The sequence below is a fragment of the Pipistrellus kuhlii genome, unplaced genomic scaffold (assembly GCF_014108245.1).
Source record: "Pipistrellus kuhlii isolate mPipKuh1 unplaced genomic scaffold, mPipKuh1.p scaffold_m20_p_8, whole genome shotgun sequence".
Taxonomy (NCBI): domain Eukaryota; kingdom Metazoa; phylum Chordata; class Mammalia; order Chiroptera; family Vespertilionidae; genus Pipistrellus; species Pipistrellus kuhlii.
Window position 1 is genome coordinate 44281304 of NW_023425584.1, and position 23380 is coordinate 44304683.

A 23380-nucleotide genomic window follows, 5' to 3' on the forward strand; every position below is an offset into this window, starting at 1 on the left:
CTACTGGTTTGGGAATCTACTTCTAATATTACATTTAAAATTTTTATATCAGTTGCCATAAATGATATAGGTCTTTGGCTTTCTTTTTGTGCTTCCATCAGGATTAGGTGTTCATGAAATACCTACTCATTATAATTTGTAAATTTTTCATTATTTGCTATATTCTGAAACAAATTTAAAATATTGGGACTACCTGATTTTTAAAAGTGTACTTGAATCTCCCTGTGCAACTATCTAGGTCTGGTACCCCTTTGTGCTTTTCTTGTTATTTCTCAAAAGCTTTTCTTCTTCTGTGAATATTGATTGGTTTAAGCTTCTCTCTCCACTTGCATCAATTTGGGCAACAAAAAAAAAAAATTACTAATTTTATCATTTTTTTAAAAAAAAGGAAAAAAAAACACAAATACCAGCAAAACAAAAACCTATTGGCTCATACAAACTTTCTCATATAATTAATTGCCTTTGGTTGGCTGTTAATATCAAGACACTATCTAAAAATAGATTTTAAGCTGAAACCGGTTTGGCTCAATGGATAGAGCGTTGGCTTGGGGACTGAAAGGTCCCGGGTTTGATTCAGGTCAAGAGCATGTACCTTGGTTGCGGGCATATCCCCAGTAGGGGGTGTGCAAGAGGCAGCTGATCGGTGACTCTCTCTCATTGATGTTTCTAACTATCTCTCTCTCCCTTCTTCTCTGTACAAAATCAATAAAATATATATTTTTTAAAAAATAAAAAATAAAAATAGATTTTAAGGTAATTAAGGGGGGGAAAGCATAGGATAGTTTTAATGGGAAAAGCCTGCCCAGATTTAGTCCCCATTATATATTTATATAAAAGCCCAATGACTGGAAAGGTAGAACAACCAGAATGACCAGTGGCTATGACATGCACTGTGGCAGCCTACCAGCCTGATCTGGGCACCAAATGCAAACCCCCCTCCCCAGCTGACCTGACCCCCAATTAGCCCCCAACACCCCAATCAGGGGCAGTGCCAGACACCAATCATCCTTGACACCCCCCTCCAAGGACCTGGCTGGATGGGTTCCCATCAGGGTGGGCTGGCCAGACCTCACCCATGCATAAATTCGTACACTGGGCCTCTGGCTTGTTCATAGTTGTTGCAATTCTGCCAGAGGGTGGAGGGTCCAGTTAAGAGTACATAACAAACTCCAAGACAGTTTTACACCCAAGTGAGTAGAGGGTTTCTCTTTTCCTTCTACCATGGGTGTGACCACATTTACAATTGCGACTACTATTAGTATTATTACCACATGACTACTTATTTCAATAGTAAATAGTGCAAGTGTTGTAGATTTATCTCAATACCTGAGAGACATTTGGGCAACAGAATTTCAATTATGTCTCAATGTTTGCAGAACTTCTTTTTACTTGGAAAAAAAAAAGAGTGTTTAAGAAAAAAAGATTTCACTAAATCTGGTTTGAATGTGGTTTTTACAAAATTACTTGCTATAGTGAGTCAGAAGCTTAAACATAATTTGCCTTCGTGTGTAGGTTTGAAAAAAAAAAAAAGTATTTCTAAGAAGCAAAGTCAATATGAAAGCTATAAACCAAATGCCCAAACCAACCAATCAGCACTGTTTACTCTGCTATATCCTAGATGAGTGTCCAAAGCTCTCCAAACCTCTCCTCCCTCTGACCTCAGACCAGAGGCCATGTGGGTGAGTGAGACCCTCAAACACCCAGCATTGGGGATGGGAATGGAAGCGGGGACATCTCCCCTGGTCACATTAGGAAGAGTTTCTAGAAATGCTTTGTGCTGACCACCACAACTCTTATTCTGCAATCAGTCCATTAAGACAGCAGCTATGGGGTTAATCTTCAAGGCTGTCATTTAACTTCTTTTTTTTTTTTCCTTCTAGCATCTGCCACTCGGGTATTTTGGTCAGCATTCAAATGCCTCTTTCTGAGCGCCAAAGCAGCATTCCTTTGGGAATCACCTCAGCTTTTCAGTCACAGTCAGTGATATGTCAGACAGCATCCTTTAACACTGTCCCACTTTCTGGTCCTACCCCTTCAGGAGTTTTGTTTGAGTCTTGGGTGGTAGACTATGAAGTCCAAGTAGGCACCTTTTCAAGGAATGTTGACATCTTTTCAAAAAATGCTGTACCTGGACTTAGCTTTAATTTTTTCATACTAGCTTGAAATATGCTCTGGCAAATTTAATTTTAAAAATTCACAATTTAAGTCAAATTAAAATCTATTTTAACATACATATAGTGTCTTTTTCACTCCCCCTCACCAGCTTTGAGATATAACTTCTTTTTCTCTAAAAGGCGAGAATGAAATGGACACACGAACAGTTCATCTTGCATATTCTCTTTATACATTGATATGTAATACACTTCATACTGAGATAAATGTGCATTTTTGGCATTCAAGGATAAAACAGCAGTATGAATTAAGATTTTCATACCTGACTAAAACTCAATAGAATAACAAAAAGAATAGGAGATCTTTATGGACTCCTATAAGAAACTGATGGACCAGGTAGACAAAAATTAGTAAGGACTCAAAAGACTTGAACAAGTACATTTAAAAGGCTGACATAAGGGAGTCCTGTACACAATAAATAGGAATATTTTAAGAATACATTTTAAAAGCATAATACATTTATAAAAACAAATTAATGCAACATATTTTAAAATACATATATAGACTATACATCTCAAATTTTTATGAAACGTAAGAATTCAAAACAGTTCTCAAATTTTATTACAGAAAGTTCTCTAACAATGTAATTAAATAAGCAATCAACAATAAAATGTGGCAAATCAATATATACTTTTAAAAACTCATACACATTCCCAAATAACTAATGAGTTAAAAAGGTAATAAGAGACAGTATGAAGTCTTTCTTTTTTTAGAACTGAATGACTATCAGAATATATACATATCAATATGTTTTATAATCAGATCAATGGCATTTAGGCATAAGTTTATCAGACCTTGGCTTGCTTCAACTTTTGCTTTCTGTTTCTTTAGATGTCTTAATAAAATGTATTAGGACATACACCAATTCATACTGAATGTCAAGTTTCTGAACTTTTAGCTATTTATTGAGATTATGTAATAGCATCACTATCTATGTCAACAAAATACATTTCTCAATTTTTAAAAGCTTCTGTGCCTTTACTATTTTAATATTAAATTTTAAGAGTACAAACATCATAAAAATGTTCTAATTTTTCTAGACATAAGGGATGTTTAATACTTTCAATTCCACTAGTTTGTTCACTGTTTTTTTTCCTTTTCTATATAATTATATACTTTCATTAGTACAATGTCTGACATATGCCATTTAGAAAGCACAGTTTCTGAGGTCCCAAGGTACTACAGAGTTTCTTCTTGTTATGATTATTAGTTTCATATTTCCTGAAATACAAATAACAAATCTGTAAATAATGTTGTAATGAACATAGGGGTGGATATATTCTTTCAAATGGAAGCAACCTAAGCGCCCATAAATAGACAAGTGGATAAAAAAAGCTGTGGTCCTAAATACAATGGAGTTTACTTAGCCATAAAAAAGAAATTTTACCATTTGTAACAACATGGGTGTACCTAGAAAGTGAAAGAGGTCAGTCAGACAAGTGTTGTCGAGGTTTCAGAGAAAAAGGAACCCTTGTGCACTGCTGGTGGGAATGCAGACTGGTGCAACCACTGTGGAGAACAGTATGGAGTTTCTTCAAAAAACTGAAAATGGAACTCCCATTTGACCCAGTAATCCCACTCCTAGGAATATATCCCAAGAAGCTAAAAACACCAAACAGAAAGGATATATGCACCCCTATGTTCATAGCAGCACAATTTACAATAACTAGGATTTGGAAACAGCCCAGGTGCCCGTCAGCAGATGAATGGATCAAAAAACTATGGTACATCTACACAATGGAATACTATGCTGCCATAAAAAAGAAGGAATTCTTATCATTTGCAGGAACCTGGATGGAATTGGAGAACATTATGCTGAGTGAAATAAGCCAGTCAATGAATGAGAAACACCACATGACCTCACTCATTTATGGATAATAAAGAACATTATAAACTGATGAACAAAAGATAAGATACAGAGACAGTAAAGCAACAAACAGACTGTCAAATTACAGCAGGAAGGCTGGGAAGGGTTGGAGTAAAAGGGGGAGGTAAGAGATCAACTGAAGGACTTGTATGCATGCATATAAGCAAAACCAAAGGACGAAAAACTCTGGCAAGGGGGAGAGGGCATGTATGGGAGTAGGGGGGGCAATGGAAAGATATGTACACATATAATACCATAATAAAAAAATAGCAAAAAAATTTTTAAATAGAGGTCAGTCAGAAAGACAAATACCATATGATTTCACTCACAGTACTTGTGAAATCTAAAGAACAATATAAATGAACAAAACAGAAAAGACTCATAGATACAGAGAACAGACTGATGGTAGCCAGGCGGGAGGGATATTGGGGTGATGGGTGAAAAGGTGAAAGGATTGAGAATTACAGATTGTAGTCACAGAATAGTCACAGGGATGTAAAGTCCAGTATAGGGAATAAAGTCAGTAATATCATATTAAGTATGTACAGTGCCAGGTGGGTACTGGAAATATCGGGAGGAACACTTTGTAAATTATATGATCATATAACCACTATGCAGAACACCTGAAACTAAAACATAATAATATTGAATGTAAACTATGATTTAAAAAATTATAAAACTGTAACATCTAGAAATATTAATTCAAGAGGATGAAATTATTTTCATGACAAATACTTGATTATATTCTTTCATTTTTCTGTCCTTTTGACACCTATTAAATAGAGAAGATTACATTGGCAGAAGATATAACTCTTGAGATATATGAGACAATGTCAGTTTTAATATTGCCGTGGTGTTAAAATAATTCAAAGTAGATTTCCACCACTGGGAAATCTGTATTGTTGGATTGTTATTACAGCCAACAAACTGCTCTAGATAAGGTACAAATATTTTAAACCTCCATTTTATTTTATTTTTACAATTTAAAGTATCAATAAAGAAAATATTTAGGGAAACAAGAAAATACAATAATCTTTTAACAGAAATATAGGAAAGAAAACTAGAGAATAAATGTAAAATGAGGAATGGAGAATAATGCTGTGAATATAAGATAAGTATTATATATTTCCATAAAACTAGTTTTGGATTTTTTTGTTCACCAAAGAGGGGGGGAAAAACTCACAATGAACCAAAAGAACCCTGACAATTCTCTGGCAAAGAATTTCTGTTTTCTAATTCCAAATTCTGAGAGAAACTTGTCACATGTGACTTTATATAAGAGAGATATAAAACTTTAACAGTTTTAAAGAAAATGCAAACATTCCATATGTCATTGGTTAATACATGTCAAGGGCATAAACTTATGGCTCCCTCCATCACCTCCAACTATGCTTAGATTTAGCAACAATTACAAAACAAATGTATCGCGTGCGCGCGCGCACACACACACACACACACACACACACACACACACACAAAGTCAATACTTAACTGAAATTCAAAGTAACTGTAAGTTCTTTACAGTATATCTCCAACAGATGGAAATACTTTGCCTTATGCCCAGAGCAATGCAGTAAAAGGCAAATTACTTGTCATATGGGAGGAAGCAAAAGCAAATTATACTAATTCAACTGCTTCCACTGCAGTAAAAGGAAAATGACTTCTCACGTAGGAGGAAGCTTATCAAATTATATAAGTTCCACTGCTTTCAGAAAGTATTGGTACTAAAATATTTTAGTTGTTTCTAAAAGAAATTTTTGGAAGTTTATTATAGATGTAGAAAAGAAAATGATAACGAACCTTTAAATTGAAAATGGGCAAGATTTTTACATTTCAAAAACTAAAAAAAAGTATCACTAAGATAAAGTTGTTTCATTAAATTATTTTTGAACTACAAAGTAGATAAACTATTTTTTTTCTGCTTATTAAACTATAGCTTACATTTAAAAGGGTTTTTTTTGAGACATGTAATATATAATTTAACTTGCTAGGGAAAAACTTACATAAAGTTGTGTTTAAAAAAAGAAGACTGAATTATGGAATGAATATTAAGGAAAACATAAGAAAAATGTTGGTCCTAAATAAAGAAAAGAGGAAGATAATCTCTATGGGCCCACAAGTAAATCTTATTTTACTTAATAAAATTGAATTTTTTTAAAAGCTGTCCTGGCCAGGTGGCTCAGTTAGTTGAAGCACTGTCCCATGTACCAAAGGGTTTCAGGTATGATTTCTGGTCAGGGCACATACCTAGGTTGTGAGTTTGGATCTCCCCACCCTGGTTGGAGCATGTATGGGAGCCAACTGATTAATGTTTCTCTCTCACACCAATGTTTATCTCTCTCTACCTCTTCCTCTCTCTCTCTCTCTAAAATCAATGAGCATATCTTCAGGTGAGGATTAGAAAAAGAAAAGTTTAAAACTGAAATGAAATATCCAAACTCTTGGTTCAAGATGGTGGATGGCTAGACCTCAATGCAATGACAGTAAATGCATTAAAAAGGTGAAACTCCAAAGGGTTAAGGATGCAGGGGGACTCTTACCCTAGGAGACCTTTCATCAAACTGATGAGAGAGATAAACGTAATGGGAGAGAACGGACTGACAAAGAGGGGGATGAGGAATCTGTGCCTAGACACATGGTTGGGAGCTACAGTGGAGATGGCAGATTTGGCAAAAGATGGGAGCTAAACTGGGTAAACCGTGAGAATAAAATGAGAGTCTGTGTCAGAAGCATTGACTACCCAAACCTAAGCAGCCAGGACTTTCTGGCTCAGGCAACGCACACATACCCAGGCTTCTCTAACCAAAGTGGAATCAGCCATCTGATAAAACCAAAGCAAGCACCTGTGCCCAGAACAAAGCACCCTGCATCCTGGCACGCTGGTGCTCCTTCTCTCAAACCACTAGGCAAACACACACACACACACACACACACACACACACACACACACTCTCTCTCTCACACACCCACACACACAAATAGCAACCTAGCCACTTAAGTACACTAGTACAGTTTGCAAACTAACAAATTCTATATACCTATATGCCAAAACTTCCTAGGAAGCCTCCTTCATTCTTACATTTTTATAAATAAATATGAGGATATGTGTAGTGTGGGGAACAGGCAAGAAAAGAAAATTTACCCATATTGCCACCACTCAAAATTGACCAATATTAACAATAATAAAAGCGTAATATGCTAATTAGATAGGACAGCCGAAAGACCTTCTGGACATCATTCCAGTCGTCCTTTCTGACGAAGCCATGGTGGTGGGGGCTGAGGCAGAAGTGGTTAGGGATGATCAGGCAGGCATCCAGGAGTAGTTAGGGATGATCAGACAGGCAGGTGGAGTGGTTAGGGGCGATCAGGCAAGCAGGCAGAGGGGTTAGGGGTAATCAGGCAGGCAGGTGAGCAATTAGGAACCAGCAGTCCTGGATTGTGAGAAGGAGCAATCTTGGCTGAGGGACACCCCCCGCTCCCCCCATGCATGAATTTTGTGCACTGGGCCTCTAGTTTTTTATGATCTCATTAAAATTCAACAGACAATCATGAATCACTAAATATTTGAGAAAGCATGTGACAGAGAAAGATAAAAATAAACAAGCAAACACTCTTAAGAAAATGTAAGGGCAAGCCATAGCATAATGTGTCAGAGATTCATTCATATTGTTGTATCTATTGGTACAAATAAGGCCTTAAACTCAGATCTATTGTCTCCAAATTCACTGTATATCTACGGTATATGATAAAAAAGGGAAAGGAAATACTGATTGATTCTTCTAAAATAGAATATTATGGAGTGTATCAGAAAATTATATGCACAGCCTGGCCACATGTGGTTTGGATTCCTGGTCAGGGCCCATGTCCCAGTTGCAGGCTCTATCTCCGGTGGAGGGAGGGGAGCATGCAGGAGGCAGTTGATGGATGATTCTCTCTCATCACTGATTTCTCTCTCTCTCTCTCTCCCCCCCTCTCCCTTCCTCTCTGAAATAAATTTTAAAATATTATTTAAAAAGTTATATGTACAAAACTCTAATACACAGAATATACAATATGATTAACATCTGATAATATTCTATATAGTTATACAGTATATCTTTTCTATACTTACCAGTTTATAATTGAAGATTTAACTTTTTAAAAATATGACATAGTTGCTTATCTACTATGAAGAAGGTTGGAAAATAGTCTAATCCTTGTTATGCCATTTTTTTCCAAAGAATTCTGATCATTATAAAAGGTGTTAGAATTATGTAATTCCTAATAGTAGATATCCTGTTAGAAATTAAAAAATAATTTAAATATAATCACTTTGACATAGGATTAAGATATTACATGTTCTTATTTATTTTATGTGGTATGGAATACAAAAAAAGAAAAAAAAACTAAGATTATAACATCAAAAGGTTAGTGATTAGATTTACATTCTACTGAATCTGTTGTGAATTTACAAAGGTTAAGATTAAAATATCTTACTCGGCAAAAAAAATCCTATATAGTAAAGAGCTAATATGCTAATTAGACTGGACAGCAGAACAGCCATTTTGATGACCTTCCGGATGAAGCCAGGGCTGCTGAGCCCCTTACATTGGGCCTCTAGTATATATATAATGGGAGAAAAATATCCCATTGTAACAGCACCAACAAATAGAATGGCATAGGCTAACTTCTTTCTGTATCATCTATGGCTATGTTTCATGTATTTTGATGGTATTACTTTTTACATAAAGATTCCTAACAGTTAAATTTTCATTATCCCTGATACTTGTCTTGTTTAACCAACACTTTGTATCTTGAATTCTACCTTCCCTGAAAGCTAATAGCTAACATTTACTGAGTTTACACTGTGAAGGCTAAAGCATAATAAAGATATTTAACCATATAATAAACACACAATGAAAGAGAAGGTGGAAAGAAGGTCATAAATAATTGATGAAATGATGGGAGGATACAGATGTGCCTTTCTCTCAATTCAACTAAGGATTAAAGCAACCATTTGCTTTGCTGTGTGCAGACCTGTCAATAGTATTTCAAATACAAAAGAAATCTGAAGGATTATCTCATTTAAACTCCTTGTTTATAGGTGAAGAGAGCACACAGGAGCGGTAGGCCTTGCCCAAAACCATATATATAGGCATCATAACTAAAAATGCAGTGTTTTGACTCTGAAGTCTTTGCTTCTTCCACCCCACCAAGATGCTGAAGTCAATTACAAATTGTTTCCAAAAAGAAGGAAAATTTACAAATGACTATAAAACAAACTGCTGAATTTTTGTTTATCTGGTAAATAGTGGCCTGAAATAAGAATGAAAATACATTTGAATTTAATAGCAGGAGCATTTTATTTTGAAATATTCCTAAATAATTTTTAATATTATTTCATTTAAAATAACAAAATAATTAACTTTATGATTTTCAAAACACTGTTTTAGTCTTACTCTTTAAATTGCACAGCTGGAAACAGTGAGGCAAAGTGTACATAGGCTGAATTTTCCAACCATGATAGATAACTTGGGTCTTGAAAAGATGATTGGTCTTCACAATATACAGTCTGGCATAAGATGAGTTGTAGCTAAATAACCATATTTCACAGTCTCGCTCATGTCTGATCACTTCTTTTCTAAATAATAGCTTATAAGTTCATAAAACATTATTTCTTTTTCAACTACCATTTCAAAATCTTACTTTTAAATATTGTTTAGTTTCACGAAGTGATGACTGTATGCCCACATGCTGGAAAAGGGAAGGTCTATATTGAATACGAATTTGCTTATTTCGTTCTGCACATTTCTCCTGGGGAAAAAGAGAAACAATAATCTTTGCTTAAAACTCACAAACTCTTTTTTAAAATATGTTTTTATTGATTCAGAGAGAGGAAGGGAGAGGGAGAGAGAGAGACATCAATGATGAGAGAGAATCCTTGATCAGCTGCCTCCTACACACCCCCTACTGGGGATCCAGCCTACAACCTGAGCCTGCGCCCTAAACGGAACCATGACCTCCTGGTTCATAGGTTAATACTCAACCAATGACCCACACCATCCAGGCCTCAAATACTTCTTTTTATTGCATTTACTGACAGAAATACCTTTATTATGCTTTAGCCATCAGCCTATATTAAATTTTTAAAAATTTTAACAAAACATTTAATTCTTAGCTTTTTCTTCACAGAAATGACAGAACAAAAGAGTTGAAATACAAAAGGGCTTTAATTAAAGCAAGTATTTTCATGAACTCTATCTTAGAAAGCCAGGCTATTGTACCAAGTACAATCTCCCTCCCTACCCACCCTCGCCCTATCTGCAAGACTTCCAGTGGATACCTAAAACCACAAATAGTACTAAACCCTATATATACTATGTTTATTCTTATACGTGCATACCTCTGATAAAGTTTAATTTCTAAATTAGACACAGTAAGAGATTAACAATAATAACTAATAAAATAGAACAATTATAAAAACTTACTGGAATAAAAGTTATGTGAATGTAGCATTATTAAGTAAAATAAGGATTAACTGAACACGATACTATGAAAGTGGATCTGATAGCTGAGCTGACTCCTAAGTGACTAATGGGAAGAAGCATATACAAGGTGGAGATGCTGGGCGAAGGGCTGGTGCCGTCCTGGGGGGAACGAATCTGGACAGCGCAAGGTTTCATCACACTACTCAGAACGGTGTGCAATTTAAAACGAATGAATTGGTTATTTTTGGAATTTTCCGTTTAATATTTTTAGACTGTGGTTGACCTTGGATAACTAAAACCGTGAGAATTAAAACCACAAATAAAGGGGAGATACTGTATAATTTTCCTCTCCCTTTCTCTTTATTCAAAACATAAATGAAGTTTTTGGTGTTTTCCTACCTTCCTATTTCCCTCAGACTACATTATTCTTTCTCTTCCCATATTCATTAATACCTACACTAAATTGTACTATCTCGGTTTGGTTTTGTTTTTTAAAAGTAGAAAGTGTAGGATTAAAACGAAGCCAATATTATAGTTAATGAAAAGAGATTTGGATAATCTCCTTAAAAATAAAAATAAGGTGACCGTGCCATCACTCCTATTAAAAACAAACATTTGAAATTATTCTGCTTCCTGAAAATTATTTTGTATACTGTATTTACAGAAAATTCATTAAAATACATCTCCAATCTAGATACATAGTAATTTTTACTATTGCAGGCTTACTGAAATGCTTTTCTACTCAGTACTAACATGCAGTTTGATTTCTCCTTCCAGTTCTGTTATCTTTTGCTTCATGTATTTTGAGGCTCTTTCATAAGATGCATACACTTTTAGGATTGCTGTATCATCTTAACTCTTTTATCAATATATATAATATCTTTCTTGATCCCTGGGCAATTTTTCTTTTGCTTTGAAATCTACTTTGATATTAATATAGCTACTACAGATTTCCTTTTACTAGTGTCTGCATAGAACATCTTTTTCATCTTTTTCAAAAATATATATTTATTGATTTCAGAGAGCAAAGGAGAAGGGGGAGAGAGAGAGAGAGAGAGAAACATCAATGATGAGAAAAAATCATTGATCAGCTGAGCTGCACGCCCTCTACTGGGAATCAAGCCTGCTTGAAGGGAATTGAACTCAGGACCCTTAAGTTCGCAGGCTGATGCTCTATCCACTGAGCCAAACTGGCTAGGGCTCTTTTTTCATCTTTTACTTTTAACCTATCTATAGCATATCTAAATTGAGTACAGACAGCAATTAATTGGATAGGATTCAATTCTGATAAACTGTCTCTTAGTTGGTACACTTTGGCTGTTTATATTTGGAGTAAATACTGACATGTTTGGATTTAGACTTACCATTTTATTGCCTTTTTTCTGTTTCTTCACTTTTTGTGTTCCTTTGGTTTGGCAAACAAATTTTAGGTAAATGTATTAGACAGATAGTATTCTTCTAAAATATTTGGTATTTACAAAGTAAAAACATACTCACAAAAGTTTCTCTTGGGTTACACATCTTCACCTTAAAAATGTCCTCCAACAGCCAGTCTATGGGTCTATCTTTGTGGAACATTAAAAAAAATTGTATGAAGTCAGTTAAGTCCTCAGATTTAAATAGCTTTCCTATGGAGAAAAAATAACCAAAGCAAGTGATTTACTGATGGAAATAGTTGATTTAATATTTATGTTTTCCTTGTCTTTGTTAGTATATTATAAAATCCTATTTAGCAAGCTCATATTTTTAGAAAATATCAGCTAAAGAACTGTTATGACTTTAAAAAGACTTTGTAAAGTTAGTCTTAAAGACTTCAGCATCACATACATGCTATGATGATATTTCTTTTTCTTTTATGAAAGAAATATTCATAAAAGAAAAAGAAATATCATCCTTGTTCAATGTTCCCTTGTGGTGATCAGAAAGTGAATATTTTCTGTCTTTCTCATAACTGACTTTGCTGAGAAAGATAAAAAGAATTTAAAATTCTCAGAATAACATGTCAACAAAATTGTTTTCTCTGCAAATATTTTCTCTGCAAAAAAATTTCTCTGCAAAAAAAAAAAATTTTTTTGCTGGGAAAAATCAAATGTTATCAAGCATATGGGGAAGCAGGTGCTCACCTCACTGCTTATGGGCATATGCACTGTTCAGCCAATATGTGAGGCAACCTGGCGGTACTTAGAGACCCAGCTAATTTGCTCTCAGTGATCCCACTCCAGGAGGCATATATGTCACTTCATTTCTTTGTGGTGCAGAGTTGCAGATCATCAAGGTCCACCACTCTGGGAATGGATGAGCCAAATGGAGTGTTAGGTAGCACTTACCCAGCAGTAAGAAGCAATGAACTAAACAAACATAAAGCAACATGCTGAGTTTTAACATCTAGTTTTGAGGACAAAAATATAAGTAACAGGGAGAGGTTCATCACTTCACCACTTATGTCAATTTTAAACAGGTACAAACATGATCACATCAAATATTTTAGATGGGTATATGTATGCCTATATTATATTTTGCACATATTAGAGTGAAAACCTATTGGAGGGGTGATAGGAAGTGGGAATATGAATTGGGCATAAAACAAAAGAATAAAATAAGAGAGTGCCCCTGCCTGAGCAATGAAAACACACACCACAAAGAGAGCGTGGTACTTCAGCCTGCTGCTGTCAGAGCCAGATTAAAAAAAAAAAAAAAAAAAAAAAATTGAAGGGGAAAAAAGAAAGAAAAAGGAAAAGTCCACAGACAATTGTAAAATTAAAAAATCTCATCATGTGCACAATTTTGGGAACTTTTCTTGGTGAATATAACTCATATACTTCTTTTTTTATATATGTCACTTTTGGAATAAAGGAATTATAGGAACTTCACAGTACAATAGTCCTAAGTTAAAAATTTTTTCTCTGCAACTGTTTTTTGCATGTCTTTTTCTATGTAAAGTCTTCTTAGTCACTGAGCTAACCTGAGTGCCAGACTCACAGCAAGCATTTAACAAGAGGTAATATCTTAACATTTTTGACATAGGCATATATGTCAATCAGCTTATTTATATTTCCCATCCAGAAAAAAAAATTGGTTTAAAAATACATTTTCTGAAGTTTAGATCCTTGAATGTGATTTTACTAGTAAAGTAATTGTATTTTTGTAGAAATCATGCTATTCCTTTTCATTTTGTAACAAACTTTTTGATAAGTTCTTAAGAACTCTTAAGGTTATCATGCTAAAAAGCTGGACCCCACAAAATTGACTCATTGCTTACCTATGAATCCAAGAACTGAAAACTCAATATAAAACCAATTATTTGAAGTGATACTATGTACAAAATCTGTGATTTTTGTAAAGTACATCTTTTTAGCTATGATGTCATCTTCTAGCTGGGAGGGGGGAAAAACAAAAAGGCATTAGTATCTTTGGTGCTTCCATTGAATAATTTATATTAGCTTGAAAATTGAAAATGCTTTCTATAGACTACATTGAAAAATGTTTTTATAAGGTAATAATTTTATTTATAGTTTAGTTCACAGAGGATATTTATTGTTAGTCAATTTTCATTTTCTGATTCTAAAACCAGAGATTATCTCTTTCTTTCCTGAATGCTGACATGTAACATTCATTCACTCTAAATTTTCTTTGGAGGATTGACAGTAAACCTCAAAATAGTTCTCAATGGGAGGATAGAAACTAGATTTTCCTTTTTAAATTTAATATATTTTTATTGATTTCAGAGAGGAAGAGATAGATAGAAATATCAATGATGAGAATCCTTGATCACTGCCTCCTGCACACCTCCTACTGGAGATTTAGCCAAAATATGGGCATGTGTCCTGACCGAAATCAAACCATAGCTTCCTAGTTCATAAGTCGACACTCAACCACCAAGTCATACCAAACAGGCTTTTTTTTTTTTTAATTTAATAAATATTATGCATAATCTCCAGACTCAGGGGGCCTCCTAAATGACTTAGCAGAAGAACGTGGAAGTCCTCAGGCACATTACCAGAGCACAAAACAGAGCTGTGTTGTTTCTAAAGGTACACTGGCTGGATGTCATGTTTCAATTCCATTGTTGCTAACTAGGAATCAAGAAGGGTTTTTTATTTTCTTCCAATAAAAGAGAAGACCTTTCTTCAGGCCTTTTTCTAACTCTGTTCCTGAATGACATTCTTCAAACTCTTGTCACAACTGCACAGTGTCTCATGTAGTGAGGATACACTTACTGGTGGGAAACATAACATTACTATTTAACAATATGCAGGAACTCAGGGGGTAAAACTATAGGTAATTGATTTACTTCATAAATACAGCATAGGCATTATATAACTATCCTATATAATAAAAGCCTAATATGCTAAGTGTCTGACCATTTGACCATTCTATCACTGACCAGTGCACTGACCACCAGAGGGCAGACACTCCAACCAGTAGGTTAGCTTGCTGGTGAGGTCTGGCCAATAGGGACTGGGCTAGACAGGCAGGACATGCCCTGGAGCCCTCCATGGTCCCTCCCCAGCCTGGACCGTGCACCAGTGGGGTCTCTTGGCCTGGTCTGCATCTTCTCACAATCCAGGACCCCTCGGGGGATGTCAGAGAGCAGTTTGAGCCTGATCCCCTCAGGCCAGGCCGAGGAACCCCACCTGTGCATGAATTCATACACTGGGCCTCTAGTCCTATATAAGAAAGAGGGAATATGCAAATTGACTGTCACTCTGCCACAAAGATGGCGGTGCCCACAGCGAAGGTAGGGGTTTCTGGAATACAAGATGGCTGCACCCACGGTGGAGGCTGAGTTCCTGTAAAGAGCCTTGACAAGCAATCAGCAGGGTCCTGAGGCTGCTCCCCACCCCTGCTCCCATAGGGCTTGACTGGGAACCTCAGGCTGTCCCACCCACCTGGCAGGGCTTGATGGGGGACCATAGGCCGCACCCCTGGCCCAGCAGGGCTTGACAGGGGACCTGAAGCTGCACGCCCCTCCCGGCACCAGGCTGGGGAACCTGAGGCTGCATCCCCCGCCCAATGGAGTTTGATGGGGGTCCTTAAGGCATGCCCTCACCCCAACCCAGGCCAGTGGACCTCAGGCTGTGCACCCCCCCCCCCGGTCCGCCCACCAGGGGACTTGAGGTTGCATCCCTCCCCCCCCAACTGACAGGGCTTGACAAGGGTGGGACCAGCTAAGTCTGGATATAGCCCAATGGTGGGGCCTGGCTGGGTCTGGGTCTTATGCGATTTTGAGGTGCACATGTGTGGGCAATGACTTGACTCTGGCTCCCATGGTGTGCCCCAGACTCTGACAGGAGGAAGGTTTTTATATACATTTTACTAATTTTCTTTCATCACTGTCACTTCTATTATAGAGAAAGGGCAAATAGCAATATTAAAATATTTCCCCTAATTAATCCCCTTTTAATTAATCCCAGTGCATGAATTTTATGCACTGGGCCACTAGTATTACCCATAAAATCTGAAGCTATGTAGAATATCAAGGATAAGCATATACACAGTCCAACTTATAACAAGTACTCAAATTATGTTTATTTAAAACAATAAACTTGTAGGCAGACAAATGTAGGCAGTACAATTTCTTTCTTTTTTTTTCTAGATAAATTATTTTCATTTTGCTTCTGGTAACCATATTTTCTTCTGTTAATAGTGACCCCAGAAAGAAGACTAATATATAATCAATTTTAAGTTTCCTTGCGGTGTTTTAATATAGTGAGTATTTTCTATTTTATTATTATAAAGGAGGGTGGAGGAATACAATGAAGTAGAAAGGAATCAAGAGAGAGAGAACTTCTACTTTATATTTATATCAAGATCATACCTGTAGATAATACATGGCCTTCGGTTGGGCATACAGCATCAAAAAACAAAAATCCAAAACTTGTTTCATTTGCCAACTAAAGATAAGTAATAAAATCTGTTAATATTTGTCATTATTTAATTTTGCTTATAGGCATACTTTGGAAATTAAAAACATAAAACAACTGTCTCTCTGTGTGAGACAGGGGGTCAGCCCTGCTTTGTAGCTTTTGCCCATTTCTGTGGTGTAAATGCTCCTGATTTCATGTTACCAACTTTTGTCACTGAATACATGAATACAGGGTTGAGAATTGATCCAGCAAGTCAATAGGAGCTGGCTGCGTTTGAAATAGGTTCTATTAGATGCTGACTCCAACATTTCATCAAATGAAGTTGATTACTTAAGGCTACAGTTTTCAAAATGTCATACCTCTTTCGTTTTTGTAAATCCTCAGTTGACTGCATGGCATGTAACATGTCTGGATAAAAAAAGGCAGGTATTGAAATTACCTCTAAGGATCCAGACTTCACTTGCCTTTTGAATCTATCAATAGAAGTAAATGGAGGTTTGTAATTGAATATTTGATATATCAAAATAACAAATACTTAAGAGGAATTTTCTTATACATGTCCACATGATATTTTTATTAGAATTATTTCACATGTTGATGCATGATACTAATATCATAAAACTAATACTCCTTAGCCAAAGTATTTATTTTATAAATCAGAGAGAGACATCAAAAAATTAAAATGCATGTTCTAGGATGTATTTATCTTTCCAAAAATCTACATGCTCCCCTTTGGCCTTTCTGCCTTCCAGGCAATTCTATTTGCCAGGCATTCCCTTCCTCCTTTTGTCTGCTTGAAGAGTAGCTACTTACACGCTTAGACTTAGCCCAATTGTTACCTTCTCAAGAAAGTGGTTCTTGATATTTTCAGATAATGTGAAATGCTATCTACTCTATATGTTTTCATATTGCCCTCCCTAGACACCACAATAATAGTAGCCTCTTGTGATTTGGTTTTTTCCAATTTCATCACCCACTGGAACATAGAGATTTGGAAGGCTGGGTCCATTCTACAACATCATGCTTGATAGTTTCATATTGGTTCATCAGTGTTTTCATCTCCTGGGCTGCATACAGCAGGAGACTGTAAGCAGGAGCAGTGAAAGTAGCTTCATACAGTAAAAAACACAAGAATGTTTTTTAAAGATAAGCCAGTAGGCTTCTCACAGAGAGAATAGATTTCATGGAGAATAGATATTATAACAATAACAACATGAAAAATATGGAATTTAATAGGTAGATAACCTACATAATGGAGAAAAATTATAAGCTATACTTCATCACAGCTGAGATAGAACTGTAGAGCACAGAGATACACATTAAAACGAATACGATCCTAATATATAAAAAGCCAAGGGCTGTCACGACCAAAACAACCAGACAGACGACCAAACAGCAGGCTGCATGGGGCAATAAGGCTGGCAGGGTGGTTAGTGTGTGGTGACCAGGATGGCAGGGGGTTTAGTGAGGGACGACCAAATGAATGAACAGCAGGCTCCATGGAGCAGTTAGAAGTGACCAAGCCAATGGGGGGGGAGCAGTTGGGGGTGACCAGGTGGCAGGGGGGCAGTTGGGGTGACCAGGCCAATGGGGGGGCAGTTGGGGGCAACCAGGCTGGCAGACAGGTGAGAAGGATATAAATAAAAGATTATATTATATATTTGCAGTCCCCGATTGTGAGAAGGATGTCCCCAGGATCAGGCCTTAACCTGCAGTTGGACATTCCCCGAGGGGTCCCAGATTGAAGAGGGTGCAGGCTGGGCTGAGGGGGACTCCTCCCACCCCATGCATGAATTTCATGTACCGGGTCTCTAGTCACTAGTACAGAATAAACAGGATAGCAAAATGAAAGAACAGCCAGTTAAAAATGTATCCAACAATACTTACGTTTTTCTAATCATGTCAACAACAGATTTTGAATACTCTTTATTACTCTAAAAGTGAGAAAAATATTTTAATGAAACTAAGCATGCCCCATACTTCTATTAATAGATGTTTGCTACATATAAACCTAGTTTATGTGTGGAATGCCATTGTTTCCTAATCATTTCTAGTGTTTTCACTTTCTCTAAAGGAGTTTAAAGTATCCATGAGACTAAAAGATCTGACTTGAATATGAAAATGTCATTCTCTTTTTGTCACAATATGAAATATCACTACATGTTATTTACACTTAAAAATTTGTGGTATACAAAAGGTATGCATCTAAGCCAGTTTTGCCCTAAATGTCAGATGGCTTATCCCAAAGAATTTATCTTTTTTGAAAATATCTTCATTTTATAAGTATTATATGACAATAAGCTTACTTTGAAATTATTTCACTTTTTTCCAGACAGTATTACTCAGCTAAACTCTCAAATTTTATTCTATTGACAAAATTTGTACACCTACTCTTTATTGAGTATTGTGCTTAGATTAGATGACAGACTCATTTGTAAATAGTTTTTAGTGGTTTATTCCCTCAAATTATTTTTTTTACATAATAAATGACATTTACAAGATGTAGCCACAGGGTCTACAAGCAGTCTCTATATAAAATTCTGAAAATATTCTAAATAATAACCATTCCATTGTCAAATCTGAGTTCTCTAAAAGGCAATTCTGAATGTATGTAGTTAGGTTGTTTGTTAAAAATACATGTCATGATGCAAATAACTCTATTATAGTACTTAAGGTTCTTAAGACAGCCATAAATTGCACCTCTAGTTATTGTTACACACTGAAACATATTCTACTTTAAATACAGTGCTAAAGTTGTAATTCTTAAGCATTATATATTCCATTTAAAATTTGTCCCCTGTATTTTATTGGTCGATATGTTTTAGGCAGATGTACATTGTGTCAGCAGTAAATGAACAAAGCTTGTAATATGTAATACCAAAAAGGTGACAAAACACTTCAGAGATTAAGTATATGCTTTATAATATTAGGAAGTTAAATTTGGAAAAAAAGATTATTTAATCTTTTATTTATATTTTCCCAATAGTTCTTCTGTTATTTGTTTTGTTTAGAGTTTTTCTGCCTTCAAAGACATATTTATTATAGGAAATGCAAATAATAGAGAAAAGAATAAAGGACAACAACTCCCAACATCCAGAGATAACCATTATTATATTTTATACTTATATGTAAATATAAACTAATATTTATATATAGTTTTTTATACAACTACTAATTTTTAAATGTAAACCATTTTTTTATCATTTTGAAATTCTTGCCTGGCTATCTCCTTAGGATAACTTCCCAGAGTTGAGATTTCTGAGACAAAAGATATACACATTTTAAATCTGATACATGTTGCCAGATTCCCCTCCCAAAGGCCTTATCATGTTAATATTTATACAGTACTTATATAGCACTATGAGATAGAAAACTTTGGGGCCATTAGAGAGATGAACATTAGATATATTAATAACTAGGCAAATTACTTTCACAAACTCATTTCTTCATCTGCACAATCAGGATAGTACTACCTCCTTTACGGGTAATTACAGATGTAATGCAGGTTCTAAATAATGTATATAAAAATTGTCTACAATTCTTCAAATATAGAGAGAAGTCCCCCAATTAGTGGTAGTTATTATTTAATATAAATTATCTCTTGATTCCTATTCTAACCTTTTACTGGGCAGGTTTTATTACTATAACATCACTTTTAACATTCTGTTAGTAAATACCATATAGTATGTAAGGCCTCTTGTTACATTTTTTTAATGTATTTTTATTGATTTCAGAGAGGAAGGGAGACGAGGGAAGGAAAGAGAGATGAAATATCAACAATGAAAGAGAGTCATCAATCTGCTGCCTCCTGCACACCCCACACTGGCATATGCCCACATCCTAGGCATGTGCCCATACTAGGAATCAAACCATGACCTCCTGGTTCATAGGTCGATGCTCAACCACTAAGCCATGCTGGCAGGGCCTAGTTACATATTTAATAATCTTATTTCTCCACATGGAAATGTGGTATTTAAATGAACTTTAAAGATTGACATATTTAATTCTTTCTTGGTGGTGTAAAAAAAAAAAATATTGCCGAAACCGGTTTGGCTCAGTGGATAGAGCGTCGGTTTGGGGACTGAAAGGTCCCAGGTTCAATTCCGGTCAAGGGCATGTACATTGGTTGCGAGCACATTCCCGGTGGGGGGTGTGCAGAAGGTAGCTGGTTGATGATTCTTTCTCATCGACATTTCTAACTCTCTCTCCCTCTCCCTTTCTCTCTGTAAAAAATCAATAAAATATATATATATATATATATTTAAAAGTATTAAATACATCGTCTGCTATCTAAAAAAGGCATCTGTGAATTGCTTTTTGAAACTTGAGGTGAAAATTTGAAATGATACAGTGATTAGCATGGAGAGTGCAAGCTGAGAGCAAGGAGCTCGTCAGCTTTCATACGTACATCTGCAATAGATACGATCACTACAGAGTCCTTCTGCTCCGAAAGTGTCATCCTGGAAATAAGTGAGGTCAGCGTTTGCTTCAGGTAACTATGATTTCGTCTCTTAACAGTGGAAATGCCAAGTGCAAAAGACACTGCAGACACCGGAGCATGGCATCACCATTTCAAACCACGGAGAAAAATATAATTTAGCATTAATGTCTATGCTTTCTTCTATGTTTGGGTTAATTATGTGGTCATATAAATAGTGCTTGAAATTTTATTACAGAAGTAATCCCAACCAAAGCTGTTAGTTTTTATAATATATTAGAGGCCCGGTGCACGAATTTGCGCACCAGTGAGGTCCCTCTGCCTGGCCTGCAGGATCAGCCAAAACCGACATCCCCTGAGGGGTTCCAGATTGCAAGAGGGTGCAGGCCAGGCCAAGGGACCCCACCAATACAGGATCAGGGCCAATGAGGGATACAGGAGGTTTGGCCAGCCGGGAAGGGGCTGTGGGAGGGCTCCAGGGCGTGTCTGGCCTGTCTTGCTCAGTCCCAATTGGCTGGACCCCAGCAGCAAGCTAACCGACCAGTTGGAATGCCTGCCCCCTGGTAGTCAGTGCATATCATAGCGAGCAGTTGAGCAGCTTTAGCATATCATTAGCCTTGGTTGAACAGACAACTGGACACTCAGCATATTAGGCTTTCATTTTCTGCTTAAGGAAATTCCAATTTGCAGTGGATAGTTAGAAAATGCATTAAATGTACATCAAGACAATTTCAGTACAGTGGAAAAGAAAACTATTCACTCTCTGTTTATTATAGTGTCCTCTAACTGGGTATTAAAAGCATTGGCTGGTTCTCTACTCTTCTTCCTAAGGAGACACTTCAACCCCAAATAGCAAAAATACTCTGAAATAATGTCATCTGTGAAAACAGTAAATGAGGTAATTTCCAACTAATTTGATGGTATAAATCCATGTCTCTACATTACTTTTATTGCCCAATAATGGTCAAAGCACTGGCAGAATAGACCCATGCCATCCTAAATAGATACCAAGATTCTATGCTCAAAGCAGCTACAGACAGCAAGTAAGTGATAAACATTCCTATGGTCCAGCAAAACCATTCTTAAAATAGGTAGGGTCAGCCTTGGGGCTGTGGTTTGCTGACCCCCGGCACAGAGGGACACACTCATTGGAATGAATGAGGTTTGTGAGACAGGCAAGTTTCTGAGTGTTGGTCTGACGTCCCTTTTCTCCACTACTATATCTGGTGAGCTTGAACTCAGTCTTCAAGATTTAGCTCAAGATTTAGTAAAGCCTTTTAGACCCCGATCCCCATAAAGATGGGGAAATGTGGAGATAAGCAGATGAGAATAGATTTATCAAACCAAGGGAGGAAATGATTATCAAGTACTGAGAAGATAATTAACATATCTGTATCAAACCTGAATTTAGATTCAAGTCTCAAAATATTTATCAAACTATTTTTTTTTCCTGCCAGACAACATACTGATTTCTGGTTACCCAAATAAATGCCAGATAGGCCGGTTGATCTAAGTATCAAACTGAGCATCATTTCAATGGATTACATTTTAAAACTTAAAGGCATGTTCCCAAATATCAAAATATCTGTATTTGATTTTCCCATTCTAATTTTCTTACCGCCTTTTTTCTTTTTGCTGATGATTACATTAGGATAAATTCTGTCTACTTTCTTCAGATGAGAGAGAAAGAACTTTAAGATTTCAAATGTATTGGACACTGTTTTATTCTTATCCAATGTATTCACTTCCTTCTCGCCTGAGAGAAAAAAAAATAGGGCATCTGAGTTCATGGTTTCCTTAGATACCATTTACCTTACAGCTGCAGAACCTATAGATGATGTTAAGTGAGGGCATTCGGGGAAAATGGAAAACTACAGGAACAGAGAACTGATCAGTGGTTTCCAGGTGTTAAGAGTGGGGCATAGTGGAGGGTGTGGGGGGAAGAGGGGAGTATCTGACTACAAAGAGGGAGGCATGTGGCAGGACTTTATATCCTGAAGAAAAGGGGAACCACTGAAGGGTGATATACAAGACAGTGCAGTCTTCACTTTGGCTCCAGTGAGGATAGGTAGGTGGGGACTAGACGAGAGAGAGAGAGAGAGAGAGAGAGAGAGAGAGAGAGAGAGAGAGAGAGAGAGAGAGAGAGAGAGAGAGAGAGAAGTAAGAGAATGTTAGCAGACATTTAGATGAAGCACGAAGGTGGCCTGACTAGGATAGTAGAGACAGTGATGGAAAGATATGGACAGATTTGTGAGGTATATGGGATTATGAATCAATGGGGTTGCTTACTGACTGACATGGAAGTAAGTATGCAAGAGAGAGAGGCAGGAGTCAGAGATGATGCTCAGGTTTCTGGCTGCATCTACTGGATGCATCATGGATGCTGGTGCAATTCCCAGAGATAAAAAAACACAGAAAGACCACCTTCCAGAAAGAGATGAGGGGCACTGATGTTTCTTACCTGATTTTTCCATGTCTGACAATAAACGAGCAAGAACTGATTTAATTATATTTATTGGGGAGAAATGTCCTAAAATCAGGTAGCATAAAATGTAAATTTCCAAACATA

General features: G+C 36.4%; 1 protein-coding gene across 4 annotated transcripts in view; it reads right to left on the bottom strand.

Annotated features, from left to right (window-relative positions):
* Positions 1 to 2964: 2964 nt before the first annotated feature.
* The window catches only part of MGAT4D (MGAT4 family member D), a 32761-nt gene continuing 12345 nt past the window's right edge, over positions 2965 to 23380 (bottom strand). For 2 of the 4 annotated variants that reach the window (XM_045576385.1, XM_045576386.1), the window contains exons 3-12: positions 22430 to 22567; positions 20782 to 20915; positions 18261 to 18307; positions 16733 to 16846; positions 16325 to 16400; positions 13766 to 13880; positions 12004 to 12134; positions 9725 to 9832; positions 8151 to 8314; positions 2965 to 3393 (exon numbers count right to left, since the gene is read on the bottom strand). In XM_045576385.1, coding sequence (XP_045432341.1) covers positions 8300 to 8314; positions 9725 to 9832; positions 12004 to 12134; positions 13766 to 13880; positions 16325 to 16400; positions 16733 to 16846; positions 18261 to 18307; positions 20782 to 20915; positions 22430 to 22567 — 878 coding nt within the window. In that variant the 3' untranslated portion in view covers positions 2965 to 3393; positions 8151 to 8299. Of the gene's footprint in view, positions 3394 to 8150; positions 8315 to 9712; positions 9833 to 12003; positions 12135 to 13765; positions 13881 to 16324; positions 16401 to 16732; positions 16847 to 18260; positions 18308 to 20781; positions 20916 to 22429; positions 22568 to 23380 lie in introns of those variants that run through there. The other 2 variants (XM_036423997.2, XM_036423996.2) reach the window with 2 other exon arrangements.